The sequence below is a fragment of the Macrotis lagotis genome, chromosome 2 (genome assembly GCF_037893015.1).
Source record: "Macrotis lagotis isolate mMagLag1 chromosome 2, bilby.v1.9.chrom.fasta, whole genome shotgun sequence".
In the NCBI taxonomy this organism is placed as follows: domain Eukaryota; kingdom Metazoa; phylum Chordata; class Mammalia; order Peramelemorphia; family Peramelidae; genus Macrotis; species Macrotis lagotis.
Window position 1 is genome coordinate 305,327,506 of NC_133659.1, and position 18,380 is coordinate 305,345,885.

The 18,380-nt window shown below is 34.5% G+C and overlaps 1 protein-coding gene across 13 annotated transcripts in view; it reads right to left on the reverse strand.

Annotated features, from left to right (window-relative positions):
- Positions 1–18,380, reverse strand: part of C2H12orf50 (chromosome 2 C12orf50 homolog) — a 41,127-nt gene that overhangs the window by 20,525 nt on the left and 2,222 nt on the right. For 5 of the 13 annotated variants that reach the window (XR_012476235.1, XM_074226549.1, XM_074226542.1 and 2 more), the window contains exons 1-4: positions 14,278–14,361; positions 11,870–11,989; positions 11,379–11,499; positions 2,444–2,617 (exon numbers count right to left, since the gene is read on the reverse strand). Coding sequence is in view for 12 of the 13 variants with exons in the window: in XM_074226549.1 (XP_074082650.1) it covers positions 2,444–2,617; positions 11,379–11,499; positions 11,870–11,989; positions 14,278–14,331 (469 nt within the window). In the remaining variant the exon portion in view is untranslated. Of the gene's footprint in view, positions 1–2,443; positions 2,618–11,378; positions 11,500–11,869; positions 11,990–14,277; positions 14,362–15,857; positions 16,065–16,542; positions 17,076–18,380 lie in introns of those variants that run through there. The other 8 variants (XM_074226547.1, XM_074226546.1, XM_074226545.1 and 5 more) reach the window with 5 other exon arrangements.

Below are 18,380 nucleotides of genomic sequence, written 5' to 3' on the forward strand. Positions count from 1 at the left end.
ACCAATGACAATGGAATATATATATATATATATATATATATATATATATATATATATATATATATATACATATATGGACTGTAAGGCTTAAATTCCCTGGGTCTTATATGGGAAAGTAAAAGGATGCATAGAAGGGGAAAAAGAGGACAAAAGAGGAAAGGAAACAGTTAAGCCAAAATTAAAAAAAAAACCTTGAAACCGCACAATTTTAGAGCATTAAAAACTGGATTTTAAGGTAACTGGAAGAGAGAAAAATATCAAATGGCCAAGAAAAAATTATAAACAGGATTCTTTCACACATACAAAAGTGATCAAAAGTTTATCAGTAACTAACAATTTATATCTTATGTCACTATCATTAAACTTTGTAAGAGTGATCTACACATTTATTGAGGGTATTCTTGATGACAATATAAGCTAGGTTTGTTGGTCATGATATATAAATATATATTGGTATAAGGAAATCTCTGAATAGGGAATTCCTTCTTCTTGAGCAGTTTCCCACATTTAATGTTATTATAGTCTTAGAGAGTTGTCTAGATATTTGAATTTAAATGACTTTCTCAGTCACAGAACCAGGATATATCAGATACACAGGTCTTGAAAGTGAGTTATTTTGGTGCCCCAGATGGATTTCTATTCACTATAACATCCTGCCTCTTCATCTATTGAATGTACTTTCATAAAGCTGAGATGCTATATGTATCATTAACATTGTATATAGTCAAGTCTTACACACATAAGTATTAAATGAACAACACTGATGCGGTGGTTGACCACTGTGGACTGTCATTGTCATGGAAGACTTCACAGTGGAGATAGAACATTGATTGAGAAGATTCCCATATTAATTAATGGGATAGTGAGGATATTTCAGCCTGGCTGGAATGGAGGGTTTATCTGAAAAAGCAATAGAGGTTAACTTTGGAAAAGTTAAGGGAAATTAGAATTTCAGACTTAAGAATTTGAAAATGTAAGCTACTTCAGGATAGGAACTGTTTTCTCTTTTTCTTTGTATCCTTCAGTCCCTAACATAGTGACTAATATAGAGTATGTTCTCATAAGTGCTTATAAATACTTGTAAATATTTTTGAATTAATTCTATAAACAATGGACCTATAACAGCTAGGTGGCACAGTGGATAAGAATGATAAGAATGCTGTCCTGGAGTCAGAAAGATCAGAGTTTAAATCCAGCCTCCAGACACATACTAGCTGTGTGACCCTGGGCACTTAACCCTGTTTGACTCAATTTTCTTATCTGGAAAGTGAGCTTAAGAGGGAAATGGAAAAACCACTTCCAGTATCTTGGTCCAGAAACCCCCAAATAGGGTAATGAAGAGTAGACATAACTGAACAAAAAAGCAATGGAGTTCTGTCATTTATTACTTCTGTAACCTTAGGCAAATCACTGTCTCTCTGGCCTTCACTTTCCTCATCTACATAATGAAGAGAATTAGTTGATCTTAAAGGTCCCTTTCTAGTTTTAAATCTATGATCCTATAAACTGTTGAAAGCTTTTGATCACGGAAAGGACATGACCAGTGGATAGATTGAAAGGGTAAAAATACTGGAGGGAGACACAACTTTTTCAGTAGATAATGCAATGATCACAAGAGATAAGAGAAGACAGATTCTAGTACACAAAAACTTTCTGAGTTGTTGTAATTCTTCCCACAAGTGAAGAGCAGAATTGTTCCTACTGGTTTAAATCAAAATTTAAATTACTATACTCCAATGAGAAAGATTTGAAAGGCACTTGGGAAAAATGAAATTTTTGAAGTTGATATTAACTTTTTTTTAAATGTCCAAAGCAAAGAAAATACACTAAAACCTCATAAAAATGACTTTTAAGGAATGAAGAGAGCATTTTAATTTCCCATTTCCCCTGCTTGAAGGAGAAAACGATATGCTTTACAACTTTCCATTATAAAGGGACCATAACCACACAGCACGGTCTTGCATACAATAGGTATTTAATAGACATATTGATTCAATTTGTTGATTTCATTTTATCTACAGTGTAACTGAGTTCATGGAATAGCAAGATACTTCATAATGGTGTTTCGGTACATTTGCATAGTCTGCCTCAGAAAATTTCATCCCCAAATTCCCATGATAGCACGTATTAACTTTATATCATATTAACTTTAACTACCAGTGTCTTTGGGGTACATCAGGAAAAAAAACAACATAAATGATCTTGAGAATTAATATATCTCCCACAGTTAAGGAATTTGCTTCTTACTCACAAGTAGGATCACATCCTTAGACTATTAAATTAGAACAATGAATTAAGAGGCTTATGAAAACTAAAGTAATTTTCTTATCATCTACCTTCCATAAGAAAAGTGATTCTGACAAAACCCACAAAACATTAAGTAAATAGAGGACAGTGTAAGGGTCTTTACGGATATTACAGATTTAAGGAAGTTCATACTAACTGTTCTCCTTGTTGTCTTCATCTTCCTCTTCTTCCTCCTCCTCTTCTTCAAAGTTAATAGTTATGACCAATGGAGGATGAATAGGTCTTGAAATATTCTCCTGAGGTTTCAGAGGTTCTTGACTCTGGGTAGGAGGCAGAATTCCTTCCTGGGTTTCTTTTTGTACTGTGACATCTAAAGAAAGTAATATGCAAAAGCCTAGTCTTTTTTTTTTTTACTGTTATTATATAAAAGTGTAGTTTGAAAGTCCAGTTTCAAACCTTTTGCTCTGAATTGCATGCTTTGTTAAAATTGTCTCATTTCTTCCTTTTATAGGGAGAATACAAATCAAGGGTCAAAAAAATTATCTTTTTGAGGAGTAGCAAATATTAACATTCCTACTTTTCCTATAAAGCACTTATTATTGCCTTGAATTTTTATAGCCCTTTTCATTTGAGGCATTCCAAGTAATATTATTTTAGTCTTATAATATCCCTTTAAGACAGCTAAGTAGAGATGACATTACTATTCTCATTATGACAATGAGATACTAGGATAAAGTCTAAGTCAGTGGTGTCAAACTCAAATAGAAATGGATCCCTGCTTGTCAAATAGTAATACTGTCAATTGTATTTTTGTTTATTTTGTTAAACATTTCCAAATTTTACATTTTAATCTAGATCAGGCCATACTGGGGAGTTCTGGCAGCTTGTTAGGATTCAAGTTTGATGTCTCTGCAGAGTTTGATCTATAAAATGAGCACATGGTGAACCATAAAAAAAATCCTAGCAAATCCTACATGGGGAAATCTTTCCATCTCAGCAATTTCTCAGCTATATAGCCCAGCCAAATGAAAATAAAAATAAAAAAAACCATAATACCCACCAATTCCAGTCCTAATTCTTATGTAGGAGTTAACCTGAAGATTCATAGACCCCAAGGGGCCCATGTAGAGATATTGGGTGGTTTTTGCATCTTTGTTTTTCACAAACCTCTAACTGAAATTTATCGTTTCATTCAATTTTTAATTTCTTCAAAATGGGAAAAGGAAAGGAATAAGTGCTAAGTGCTTTGTAAATATTAACTTTGTAAATATTAACTCATTTGAATAAAAACATTATTACATATGTTGAGAAAAGGCTATAGACTTCATCAAAAAACTAAAAAGGACCATGGCACAGAAAACTGCTCCAATAGTCTCTTCTCTAATCAACTGGCTAGTATTTTCATAATTAAACCTATCTAAATAATAAAGAATATAATAGGAAAAAAGTGCTATCATGAATAGATTTAGCTAGCAAAATAATACAGGAACAAATCAAGTAGACACTTGAAGTTCAATTAAATTTCATGAGCATTTTGTAGTCAAGTTATTCAATAAAATCTGATTAAATGAAACTCTTCTGAGTTAAATATACAGTAGTCGGGAGTTTACCTTGCTACTAACTACTTTAAATCGCTGTTATAAAGATGATTGCAAGGACACTTAGCTAAGCTAAACTATACAATGCTTGTTACATTCATTTGCATTCAAAAGTTACTAATGTGCCAGTTACAAAGTACATTTAACCATTCTTTAAGGCAAGTCAGGCAGAATTTCCATTTGCCAACTAAGTAAAAATATTCCTGTAAAATTATAATAGCATTCTTTAAAAATATTCCATGACTTATACTAATTCATCCTGACATCCTACCCTAATAACTGTGAAGTAATAAACTTTTTGCTGTATATTTATACCTATTCAGCTGAGAGAACTGTGATTTCATCAATGGGTTATGTCATTTACTCATAAAAAAGTATGGTATAGTGGATGGAGCACTTGGAGTAAGGAGGACAAAAGTTCAAATCTGACCTCAGACACATGACTCTTGTAAGCTGTGTGGCCTTTGGACAAGTCCCTGAATCCTAACTGCCTCACATCCACGGCTGTCTCCAGTCATCCTGATTCATATCTGGTCACTGGACTCAGATAGCATCCGAGGAGAGAGAGATTGGTAACTAAGCACAACACCCCCCTCACTCAAATCCAATGTGCTTGTTATGGCATCACCTCCCTGATGTCATGGTCTTTTGAGAGCCAAGGACAAACATCATCATCAACCCGTCCATGAATGACATAGCTATGCTATATGGTAAATTCTCCAAAGAGGATCTACCAAGCTTATATATGCTATTTTTCTCTGGATCTTTTAGTATTTCTTAGGTTCCAGTGCACTGCTTGGTCTTAATGACTTCTTGTCTAAGTAACAGGTTCCTCTCCTTGTCAAGCCTTCTAATGTTAATTTTGTATTTTAGCTTATTTCTTGGGTACAGGTCACTATTGGCACTATACTATATACAGCCTTTTTTTACCTACACCCAAACACCTGAAACTTTCATTCTTCAGATATTAGGGTATTCTATAACTCACTGTCATATCGCATCACCAGAATATTGAGAGTTAAAAATATGGATTTGTATGTCCAGTAGCAACCTGAGACCACTAAACCCAATGCAAAGTATTTACTTCAAATGGAATCTAACATATTCATGTCCTACTATTCAATTTTGGGCCTAATTTACTGTGTTCTATATATGTCTGCAAGAGAGAGAAAGAGATAACTTTTTTCATTATTTCCTATCAGCTCATGTCTAGCTCTATTATTGTAGGTAAAAAACATAATTTTGGTTTTTCTTGCGTGGATTTTTTGTCCAAAAAGACACTGATAACACAAGTAGATCAAAAGAATCTGCCTTTCCCAACAAAAACCTGTTGAGCAATACATGATGTATTGCCAAGGCTAATGACTCCTTTTTAAAAGTATAGATTCACATTATTATATATCTATTTATAAAATATGTATTAGACATCATTAGCAAAACACTCTCATAAGGAAAGACCAAAATCCAACCAATGTATTTAATGGGATTTCCATCTACTTCACCCCCCTCAATGTTTAGAAGAGAATCTGAGGCCCCAGAGAGGTTGTGAGATTATGACTTGCACAGATATACTTAACAGAGACAGGATTCAAATGTAGTCCACCGACTTCCAGTCCCATACTTTCTATTATACATTGTAAAAATATACATATTATACCAAATATGAAATTATATTAAAATAGCACAATTTGTTCCTCCAAACAACTTAACTCTCTCCTTCATTTGGTCATGGTTTCATATCCTTTATCTTACATCTAGATCTAGATTAATATGAATAATAAATTCCCTATAGTAGTCATATGTATTTAAATGTGTGCTATTTTAAGTTATTATGTAAAATATGGTAATGGACTCCACCCAATGGAAATATGCAATGTGAATTCAAATAATACAAACCCCTTCTAGGGACTCATTCACATATTCTTATACAGAATGAATTATTCCAGTCAATCCATCAATTAAACTCCTTTTTTGCCTTTGTTTTAAAAATAAATTTTATTGCTTTTGTCATTTCCTCTTGAATTTCCCTCTCTCCTCCCAAATAACAAGGAATATTTCTTACTTTGCCTTCTTAGTGAAAGGGGAACAAAATAAAATTCAAATAATGAATATCAATTTGAAGTACTGGTTTCTGAATGGCACCATTCCACACTCTACATTGAACTATTTGGACATTTCTAAAACAAGCAACACAACTTGTTTTGCAAAGTCAATGTCATTATAACCATCAAGAGAATAAATGCATTGTGGCTTATTATTTGCATGGGGCCCTGTGGTAAATGCAATACCAAACAAGTTGGCAGACGTTATCTCCCTGGGAGCTCACAATACATACTGATGTCACATTTTTCTGAGAAGGTCTGTGATTTGCTTCCAATTACCTCCAGTAATGAAGTACATTTGGGTTGCACCCAAGCATGAAATTCAACATTTTGTTTATCTCTATCATTCTATTGGGTTTTTAATAGGACTTGGGGGGGTATATGAAGCCAGGCAGTCAACCTGGGGCAGCAGCTTTATTGGGTTGCTGAATTGATGTACATCAAGAACCTGACATATACTGAGTTACCTATGAAGATTTCTAGTTATATTGCCCCTGACAGTCCCCAAATATCAACTATCTTTGTGTTTTAAGGCACTGGTTGTGAACATACTTGTCCCTGGTGAATTTCAACAAGTGGGCGATTGTTTCTGAAACCTTTATTTCTCCATCACTGGCATAGCTTCACACCTCTCTGTGTAGTTTAGATTTGTCAGTTATGCTTTATAGAGCTCTCAGTGTTAGAAGTTTCATCCTTCTTATATGACTGGATTGTCACATCAGCCACAGATGACTGCAATGGGAAGTACTGCTTTCTCTGCCTTGTCAATTTTGAAAACAAATTCTCTTTCTACTACATATATTTTGTGCCCATGGTCCCCCTAAAAGAAATGTTTAGAGCTGTGAGTTCCTTGTTTCCAAGGATATCCAAGCTATAAAATTGGTTGGGGTTTAAATTCAAAACTTATTTTTTTTAAGGAATACATTTTGTTTGTATTTTTCCAGTAATTATAACCTGAAAAGTATTATGATTAATCACAGGACTAGAAGTAGAATCTAGTTCTTCCTTTCAGATGAGCATAGCAAGTCACTAACTTAAATACTATCTAAGAAAACCTTCCTCTCTATCCAAAGACATCCCCATGGAATGGCTTATCTACTCATCATAATCAGGTCAGTTGAGCATATGTCAGAGGGAGTAGTGTCCCAAAGCCCTATTTACTTCCACAGAATTCTAGAACTCTATGAAATTATGAAATCTATAAAATGAGCAAATTCTCCCCACTTTGGACAAATAAGTGGATTTTTCACTAATGGAGTAATGGATTTTTTTTAGGAAATGCTGAATGGGTCTTTTAAAGCACTCAAATTCATGATGATAACATCTTCTGAAATGATACCCCAGGCAGACAACAGAAAAGATTTAGGATCATAAGATTTTTAATTTGCAGCTGAAAAAGATGTTCAAGGTCTCATCTTGCCAAAACACACACACACACACACACACACACACACACACACACACACACACACACACACACACACACACACACACCTCATTTTACAGATGAGGAAACTGAGGCCCAGAGAGTCAAAGTAAACTTGGTCAACCTCATACTGGTGAAGTGGAAGTGGAATGATTCAGCCCAAGTATCTAGCTTTAATGAGTTTTCTTTCCATCTGCACCTCCCAATTACAATTAAAAATGGAATTATTGATTGAAGAGGGTGGGTAATAAGATGAATAGTTAGATGTGTTTTGCATGTCTCAAACCCAACTTCCATGGCTTCAATATTAAGTTGTTCTCATTTTTAATACTACCTCATTGCTAGTCCCATCAATGATTCAGACTATACTTCATATTTCACACTTAATAAAAACATCTACATCATATTAGGATGTGATTCTTACTCTCAACTTAAAGTATAGTAATCTTGTGCCTATGAAAAGAAACTAGAGAAATTCTGAAAACCTCTATAGAACTGCCTCTCCTTGACTAAATTTCTCTTTTCAAAGTATCAATGCTCTACTAATCACCAAATCCAGAGTTCTTCTCCACCCTCTAGGACTTCCTCTGTGGCATATGATCCTGTTGACAACATGCTTTGTTCCCATGGCTTTCATATTACTGATTTTTTCTGGGTCTCTCCTTTTCTCTAACTCTTCTGCTTCTTTAAAAGATACTCTTCCCTTTTGGGTGCTTTAGTGGTCCTTGGACTCTGACTTCATCCTTTCTCCTATTTCCCCCTTATTCATTTTGTTGTTGCTCTTGCTATTTTGGAGGCAATTAGGGGTGACTTAAACGGAATCATTCAGTTAATAAGTGACTGAAGCCATTTTTGAACTTAAGTCCTCCTTTTGAACTCAAGTACTAACCCTTCAGGGTTAGTACTCTTATCACCTGCATCACCTAGCAGTCCTTTCTAGTTCCCCACATGTTCTATGTACGAATCACTATACTTAAACAGATTACTTTTTTCCTTTAACTCTTTTTCTCATTATATCCTTCTCACCTTCAAAATTCTGATTCATTCTTCACAATATAGCCCAAATGCTACCTCTCCTAATTCAGAGTCTTCCCTCTGAAACTGAAGATGCGATTTCTCCTTTCTCTGAGTCTTAGCACACCTTTATAGAATCTCTTTAATGGCACTTGTAACCTTCTAATTGTATTAGTTGCACATTTTAGTTCAACACCATCACTGACTGAGAAATAGCTTTCTCTTATCTTGATATTTCCATAAAGTTTAGCACAGTTCTTCTGATATTTGATAAGTATTTGTTGAATTAAAATGAGGGCAAATGTAGTATTTCAGTTGATTATAAAGGATTATTTACTGTTTATACTTTGTGATTTGTAAATAATCATTAATAGAGATAATTTGTTTATGATTATAATAATAATAATAATAGCTTTTGTAGCATTTAAAGTTTCAAAATGCTTTAAGTACATTATTTCATGATATTCCTGAATTAGCCTAAATGCCAGAGTTTTAGAGGAGCTGATGAATATTTGATTAGTACATCCCTAGACCCTGTTCTTTATTTTGAGTTTTACAATTTTCCCCCCTAATCTTGCTTCCCTCTGCCCCCCAGAAGGCAGTCTGTTAGTCTTTACATTGCTTCCATGGTATACATTGTTCTAAGTTGAATGTGATGAGAGAGAAATCATATCTTTAAGGAAGAAAAATAAAGTATAAGAGATAGAAAAATTACATAATAAGATAATATATTTTTTTTAAATTAAAGGTAATAGTCTTTGTTCAAACTCCATAATTCTTTCTCTAGATACAGATGGTATTCTCTATTGCAGATACCCCAAAATTGTGCCTGATTATTGCACTAATGGAATGAGCAATTCCATTAAGGTTGATCCATCACCCCCATGTTGCTGTTAGGGTGTACAATGTTCTCCTTTTTCTGCTCATCTCACTCAGCATCAGTGTATGCATATCTTCCAGGCTTCTCTGAATTCCCATCTCACTTCTCTGAATTCCCATCCCTACTGGTTTCTAATAAAACAATAGTGTTCCATCACATACATATACCGCAGTTTGTTAAGCCATTCCCCAATTGAAGGACATTCACTTAATTTCAAATTCTTAGCCACCCCAAACAGGGCTGCTAGGAATATTTTTGTGCAAGTGATGTTTTTACCTGTTTTCATAATCTTTTCAGGGTATAGACCCAGTAGTGGTATTGCTGGATCAAAGGGTCTGCACATTTTTGTTGCCCTCTGGGCATAGTTCCAGACTGCTCTCCAGAAAGATTGGATGAGTTCACAGCATCACCAACAATCCTAGACCCTGTTCTAATCCCTCATTTTTACAGATAAAGAAATTGGCTCCAGAGAAAGGAAATGACTTGCCCCCAGGTACAGAGAGTATGAAGAACACAAAGATCTGGCTGGACTTTTAAACTAGGTTCTCTGAAATTCCCAAATTTCCATTGCAAACAGCATCTCTTCAGCTACACAACACAGCCTCTCATTTAGTCAACACTATTTTAAGTACCAACTTAGTGTCAATGACTATGCTAAGTTCTGAGGATACAAAGAAAGGCAAAGATGATTATCGTGACCCCTCAAGGACTCACAGGTTAACAGGGAGACAGCAAGCAAACAAGATACAGGATAACATGGCACCAAGCTGCCTTTTCATCTATGTTATAAGTGTAAGTTATTAAATTATCTTACAATTTTTGATACTGTGGGTCTACTCTTTAGAAAAGGAAACTTATTAAAAGGAACCATTCATGGGCAACATAGTAGGAGAAGCATCATAGATGGCTGAACAGTCTAAAGAAAAAGGTCTTTGTTGCCTTACTCTATTGTTGCCATTTGTAGGCTACAGATTTCATAACACAATGAATAGGACTTTGGACCCAACTGTCTTGGCCACTTATTTAAAGTATAATAATAATAATAATAATAATAATAATAATAATAATAAATGTTCAGTCATTTCAATAATGTCAGTCTTTTGTGACCCTCTTTGGGGTTTTCTTGGCAAAGACACTAGATTAGTTTGCCATTTTCTTCTCCAGCTCATTTTACAGATGAGGAAAGCAAGGCAAGCAAGGTTAAGTGTCTTTCTCAGGATCACACAGTTAACAAGTATCTGAGGCTAGATTTGAACTTAAGTTTTCCTGACTCCAGGTCCAGGGCTCTATCCACTGTACTACCTCTAGATGCCATAAAAATGATATAATGATGATGATGATGATGATGATGATGATGATGATGATGATAATGATAATAATAGCAACAATAATAATCAGCATCTAAATAGCACTTTAAAGGTTTTAGAAATTCTTTCACTTATTTTCACCCAGGGAGGTAGGTGTTATTATTACCACCATTTATAGAGGAGGAAAGTGAGGCAGACTCAAGGTTAAGTAACTTGCTCAAGATTACATAGCAAGCAATTGTCTGAGGCTGAATTTGAATTCAGGTCATCCTGGTCCCACATATAGTATCCTATTCATTGTACTGCCAGTAGGATGCCTCTACACATATAACAGGAAGACAAAAGTGCTGAGGAGTTTAGTGTCCATATGGGCTGCTCAGTGGGATGGACATTTTTCTCCTAAGAGAAGTCACAAGCAATTCAAAAAATGATCATGACCCACACAGGAAATGCTATTCCTCATTTTATCATCTGTTAGGACAGATTCAGTAGGGACAATTTGCACTAATTTTTTTTAAACGTCACTTTGGATGCACAATATTAGACCCAAGGCATATCATCTCCCCTTTGATCATACTACCAGACACAGGACAAAGTTGTCTGTGCCAAGGCTCATTTCATGATTCTTTACAGAATCTTCTATTTAACACTGTCAGAGTCATATCACTCTTTCTCATCACATAGTCATGGGTCTGTCCTCACACACCATTATTCCTATATATATATGGTTTCCAGCTATAGAAGAAATTTATGTTCAGATTTCAATCTGATGCCATGCGAATATTATTAAGAAAATATACTCACTGCTACTTGGTGGCAAAAAAAGTCCATTGATATTACGGGGTTTGCTATGATAAAACACACAACTGATCTTCACACAACCAAGAGGCTGTGTTTCCCAGAAGCATGAAATGCTGCAGTTTTGCTAGAGAAAAAGGGGAAGAAATGGAGTTTTCAGAGGCCGTATTCATAACAAATTCAATTATTTCGTAAGTGAAAAAAAAGCAACAACCAAAAAAAGCCAAATGAAAGCGATTTGCTTTTTATTCAATGGGGATTTGTCCTGCTGCCAATGTCGTAGCCCTAAATTTGAATTGAGGTCGCAGAGGCTCTTATAACATATTCCTATGTACTAGCCTAAGGTTTTTAAGTTCAGTAGCAAGCTACCATCATCAATTCCATTATTTGCCACCAGCAGGAGTAATATCTCTCTGTCATGTTGTGATGTAGGTCAAGAAGATTACTAACGTGCTATATTATTGACAAAGAATGACGATGAGGAGGATCAATTCTACCTGCATTTCCATGTGTCTAAATCTGCAAAGTGGATCTAAACATTTTCCCTCTCTCCATAATGAGCACACAGTGTCACTGCCAAGGGCTTCTTCACAGTGTCGGAATCGGCACTGGGAACCCTAAGAGAAAAAGTAAACAGTGCAGAAAACTCACAATATATTGATGCTAGAGGTCAACAATAATTGTAGGTCACTTACTTGTACCTATCATTCTCATGATTTTTAAAATGAATATGCTTATAGCTAATTTAGAAAGTCGTTAGTGAAATAAATACCAGAAATGTAACACTTGCCAAAAAACTTTGGCAGCCTATTTCAATTTATCATTACGTGAGGCTGTCATATAAGGAAATTAAAGAATGCTACAAAATAATGTATAGTGGTATTTAATACTGCATGCCAAAATTTATTGGCAAAATCTAAGACAATGTATATATAAATATATAAACATAATATATGTTATATATGCATAATACATATGTAAGCATTTATACATATATATTTTTTTCTGCAGCTCATCAGGCACATAGCCTCCAGCTATGTGTAACTCAACAAGCACATAGCCCAGGGACAGGATATACATGAATGCAATAGCATTCTGAAAACCAAATTTCCAAGGGTTAAAACCCAACAGACTGATGCTGCTTACAGAGAAGATTTTAATTTAGGAATTGAGATCTCTGTTCTCAAACCAGTGCCTATGGACTCATTTTGCGGGGTTTGTTTGTTTTTTTTTTTTTACTATTGGTATGTGTCTAAGAAAATTGTGAATGAATCTTAAAGTTTCTATCGATTTTCATTTTTCTACTGCTATTTTTCTATTTATATATTTTCCATTTTCCCCATTAAAAATTGGGCTATACTACATTACATTTATAAAAAAACTGTTATTATTTTGCTCTCAAAGCATTTCATATTTTAAAAACTAGGTATACATAAAGAATGTATTAATATATCATAAACATCATTAGATCATTCTTTTCATAATATAGAAACCCCCTTGCTTTTTTTTTAAAATCTTTTTCCTCTTGATTATATGGGCAAGGGTGGTAATTAATTTTGGAGTCAGTTTTCTACTGTCAAGACAGATAGACAAATGACCTAGTATATTCCTCACTATATTCTTCATATTTGGTGTCTTCTTTCTGTTCATTTTTAAATGTCTCTAACAGTGACATTTCTACTATGCAACATGAAGAAATCTTTCCTTTTTGGTTTTCCTATAGGTATATTATGTAAATATGCTCAAAGCAGAACTGGCTTAATAGTTCTGGGTATCCCATTTATACAATATTGTATTCCTAGTTCCATTATGGTTGAATTAAACCCAAGCAAGTTATTTCCTCTGCACTGATTTTACATATGTTACGTAGTTCAGTCACAGAATTAAGACTTTTTTCTAAATAATTTGAGGCCATTAATTAGAATCTCTTGGGTCATGAATGAACTGGCATTGTAAAGGGAGCACTGGATATGAAATCAGATAATCTAGATTTAAATCTCATCTGCCATTTCTACTTAAATGTGATCTTGGGAAAGTCACTTAAATTTATATAGAATTCTAGTTCCTCATCTATAAAAATATGGGGCAGGGGATAGGATTAGTCTAAATTATCTCAAGGTCCCCCCTCCAGTTTTAAATCTATTATCTGTGAATTAATATTAAAAGATTATTCTTAATTGACTTAATCCAAGTTAGAAAGAACGATAACTTTGCCAACCTGAACATATTTACTTTTATTTTTTTCCTTTAAAAGTTACCCTCATGTGTGGCCTTGGGCAAGCCACCTAACCCTGTTTGCCTTGCAAAAAAAAAGTTACCCTCAGTAAGTCACTAAATTAATTCATTCAACAAACATTTATTGAGTGCCATCTGTGATGACAGTACTGTGCTGGGTACTTTGAAAACTAAAAAATAATGAATTATTTTAAAATTACATAGCAAAGCACAGTATTTTAATTCATTATTAAATGGAAAATGAAGGATCCATTAAATTGAGCCTGAAGGTGATCTGAATTCAGTGTAGAATTCATGGAACCCTGGTACTAAGACCCTCCATTAAACCCAAGAGTCACATACTTTGAAGAGTTTTCTATGAAATAGCATTCTAATAGAAGCAAGTCAAAGTTTGGAGTCTGGAAGAACTAAAGGTATAGATGTGGCTTAAGAATCACATTCGGTGTTTGACTGTTGTAGGCAATAGTGGTTTCAAGCAAATAATTAAAGACATCAAATCCTCCTATACTTCCTTATAGAAATTCAACTTTTTATCACAATAGATGTAAGTAAAAAATGAAAACAAAAACTGGTTAATGTTGATTTGGTCAATGCAAATTTATGTTCTATCTTCCCCTCACTATCAGAAAGCTAAGAGATGTGAATGTCTGTAAATCTGAACAATATTTACCTTTATGCATGTGGAATAAAAAAAAAAATAGCAGTCATTCCCAACTTCTGTCATTTTCACCTCTCTTGCTGCTACTCCACTGTCCTTATATGAGAATTGCAGGAATGTAATTTTAAGAAGTCTCAATGTATAAGGAAAAAAAAATAAAAAACTCTTTTTTCCAGAGTTGTCCAGGTTATCAGTAGTAATCTCCTTTTAAAACTGACCTCCTGTTGACAGTGTATTACGTGATATGTAATCCTTAACAAAATTTTAAATCAGAAGATACCTTCTCTCGCTTTGCAGAAATGTTGAAAGTGGTTGCTAGCCAGTACACAAATTCAAACTTCCAGAATTTTTCTCATTGTTACTTGGGTCATTATGTGCTCATCATAAATGACCTCATAAGCACTTGTTGGCCAGTTTCACATTAAGGAATAATGCCACAGTATTTCCTTTACTACTAATTCCAGGGTGATATTAAGTAGGGTGACTATTAAAAATACAATAGCCTTTTTCTTCCAATCTTTTGTTTAAAAAAAGACTAAAAGGATAGAACATAATTTCATATTTGGTAGAAAAGAATGAATAGTTTATAACAATGAGTTAGGTATTTGGTACCATTTTTATAGATGAGTTGGGTATGCCTAAAAAATTAAGTTCTAAGATGGAATATTCTTATTTGCTAAATTATGTATTTGTTTGCCATGTCAATTGGAAATGAAGGTCAGATTAAAATATATCAATAGCCACCCCAAAACAAATTGAAATTCTTAATCATTTGTCTATATTTTAATCCCTTTTTTAAATCTTTTAAGGTAAAAAGGTTACACAAGTAGAACATTTCCTAAGTTTTATGTTTTCAAAAATTGAATGATAAGAGAAATGGAATTCTTATAGTAAGACACTGTCTCATGTCCAATATGAGACATTAAAATTTGGAAGTCTTCTCATTATTGTTCTTTTAGAGCAGGGGTGGGAAATGTCTAACCTGTAGACTATATAAAGTCCACAAAATCATTTGGTCTAGGATTCAAAATTCAATAAATGTAGCAGGCAAAATTTTAAGGTAAAATTTTGTTTGGTCCAGGAATGGCCCTTGGCAGAAAAAGTTTCCCAACCTATGTTCTAGAGCTATAAGAAGCTATCAGAAATGAATGATCTAAAAATAAGTCAGATAAAAATAAGGGAAGAGCCCTTTCCAAGGAAGGGATTATTTTAAAAATAAAAACACCCTCCTATTTTGTTGAAGTTTTTAAATATAGATTTACATGAAGAAATAGTATAAAGTTTCTGCATTAGTTGGTTAAAATAAGTAATGAAGTAGCCTTTCTATATTCAATGCTTTAAATTTTTTTCATAATATAGAAAAAATGTACATAGACCAATGAAATATACATATATATATATTCTATATGTAACCTTATTAAAAAGATAACAAAAATGAACTTAACATTTAAGAAATACTTTGAACAGAACTTTTTCTTAAATGGCAATTGCTTTAGAAACTTAGTTGAAACAGAAAATAAAAGATTTGAATAACATCTTGAAAATATAATTAAAATATAGAAAAAAATGTTTTGACGCTCATTTCACCCTACCTTCTAAGTCTAGAACAACGAAGTACCCATCCTAAGCACATAGGCTACTGGGATAATCATCCCCAATGAACATTTTTAAATGATCATTGACTCCAAATAAGTGACCTGTTTACCTATGTACTTGTAGCTGTTTTTGAAAGAGTTTTCAAATACTGTTACCAAGGACCATTATTGCATGTTTACATGTGGCAACATGCTTACAGCTATTGTGAGAATCTGATCTGTATATATAAGGGAACAAGTTGTTTCAAAGAGATGTTTTTATGTCACAGAGCCATATTATGATTAGGGATCAATAGTCATTAACCACTTCAGTACAGCACAAAGAGAACCAAGGCTATGTTTGGGAGTCGTCTTATCATGGGGAAGAAGAGTAAATTGTCTGCTGCTAGTGATCCAATCACTCTAGGGAAGAGAAAATACACAAACGTTCGATTCAGGAAATTCAGCCTTTCAAAGGAAGAGACATCCTGTATTAATGGAACTTTATTCCTTGCAAAGAAGACTGGCGAAGGATGGTTGGGAAAGGATTGACACTAAGCTCCCCCACTGGGGATTTGTGTTCAGACTCTCTAAATATGTCACCTCACTGATGCCAGACTTGGTTGCATGCTAGAATATTGGCAATTGATTCAAACCAAAGGAGGTTTTCCCAACCCATAGTCTGCAATGCTGTATTACTTACCTGGGGCTGGCAGCTACTTTGTGCTGCTTCTTGAAGCCCAAGAGATCCAGGCAGTACTGGTGGGTGCCCCCCTTCAGGATAGGAGTCCAGTTTGTGACTGTGAGTTGATGGTCCTGGGGCTGACAGTGGACATGGACTGCTGCCTCTGCTGCCAGGGACTTATTCCCACGGCTGTGTTGCAGACATTGAAGAAATTGCAGCATGTGTGATGGAGAGTACATGTGGACAGAGAGATTGGTGACCTCTCTGCTACTATTCAAACAGCAGGCGGAATGTTTTAGGTGATGCTCCTTCCCCAGGAGTGAGAGAATGTTGAACTTGAAAGGTTCTGTGGCAGTTTGGGAAATGGCAGTTGTAGGTGGCTATTTATTTAAATATCTGTCCTTTCAGACAGAAAGAAGGCCAAGGCTGCTTTGGATCATCCCTTTGCAGGAACAAAGAAGACATTGATGTTTGCTATTAGAGATTTTGAAATAACTCATTCCACTGCTGGATGACCTTTGCTTCTTGACTGTCGCATAAGAAAATGAAAGCTAAATGAAAAAATAAAATAATTCAAATTAGCAAATTTGTCTTTCTCCATCCTCTCCAATCTGTTATTTATGAAAACAGTAATCCCTGGCATAGCATCTTTTGCCCTTTGGCAAACCACTCTGCACAGATTGTTATATTCAATAAATTTTCATTTTTAGCCCATTCTAGTGCAATACATTGTAGAAGTACCTACTACATTTCTTGTCCTGGAGAAGAGCTATATTCTACTGATCAAAGATTCTTACAAAGGTGGCACTCTTTGGATTTTTGTTTTCTTAACTTAGCAAAGCACCAAACAAGTGAAAACTTGTACCTCTGAATCATAATGAAATCACCTTGCCTAAACATATAAAAAAATGGCAGAAAGTCAAAACTCCCTTTTAGCTTCAATTAGACTGAAGAATGCATTAAACAGTGGGACTAGATATAATTATCAACTTATATTCAATTCTTGAAATTGAAAATTTTCATTTAATTAGACATTTAAGAAGAGTTTCATTGTAATGCTCATGTTTCAGAAAAACTACATTATCCTTGTTAAGTTTCCATAATTTTAGCTGAATACTGCTGAGCAACAGTGTGGGATAGTAGAAAATGGGTCTTAAAACTAGGAAGAACTACTTTCCAGTCCCACTGCTGGATATGGTACTGACTGTGGGGACCCCTGAACAAATCTGTGATTGCCTCAACTAGTTAAGATTCTAAGTGGATGAGGCGTTGACCAACCTTGGTAGTCCAAGGATTTCCCCATACTGAGGAAATGACAGATACAGGCTCTGTCTTCACATGAATTTTATTTAAGTCAAAAGCTACAAAGTCTGATTTTGACTTAAGATGACAATTTGGTCTCCTGTCTTCACCTACGAGTTGTTAGTTTATTGTGTTATTTTGTTATATTCAGTTATATTCAGCTTTCTGTGACCCCATTTGGGGTTTTCTTGGTAGAGATACTGAGTGATTTGCCATTTCCTGCTCCAGTTCATTTTACAGATGAAGAAACCTGGGCCAGCAGGGTAGTCTTATAGCTAAAGTGTCTGAGCTCATATTTGAATTCAGAGCTCTGTCTTCAGACTCTGCTCTATTCACAGCCCCACCTAGTGGTCATTTAGTTTATTGCATTAAAATCAGTTCTTTGGAGGATTTGACTTTGGCCAAGACAAAATATTAAAAGATCCATTTGAAGAACCCAATACACACACACACATACACACACACAAAATCACGTACACACACGTCATTGTCCACTTAAAGTCTTAAATTAATAATTGTAACATCCAGCTTAATAAAAATATCTAGGAAGCACC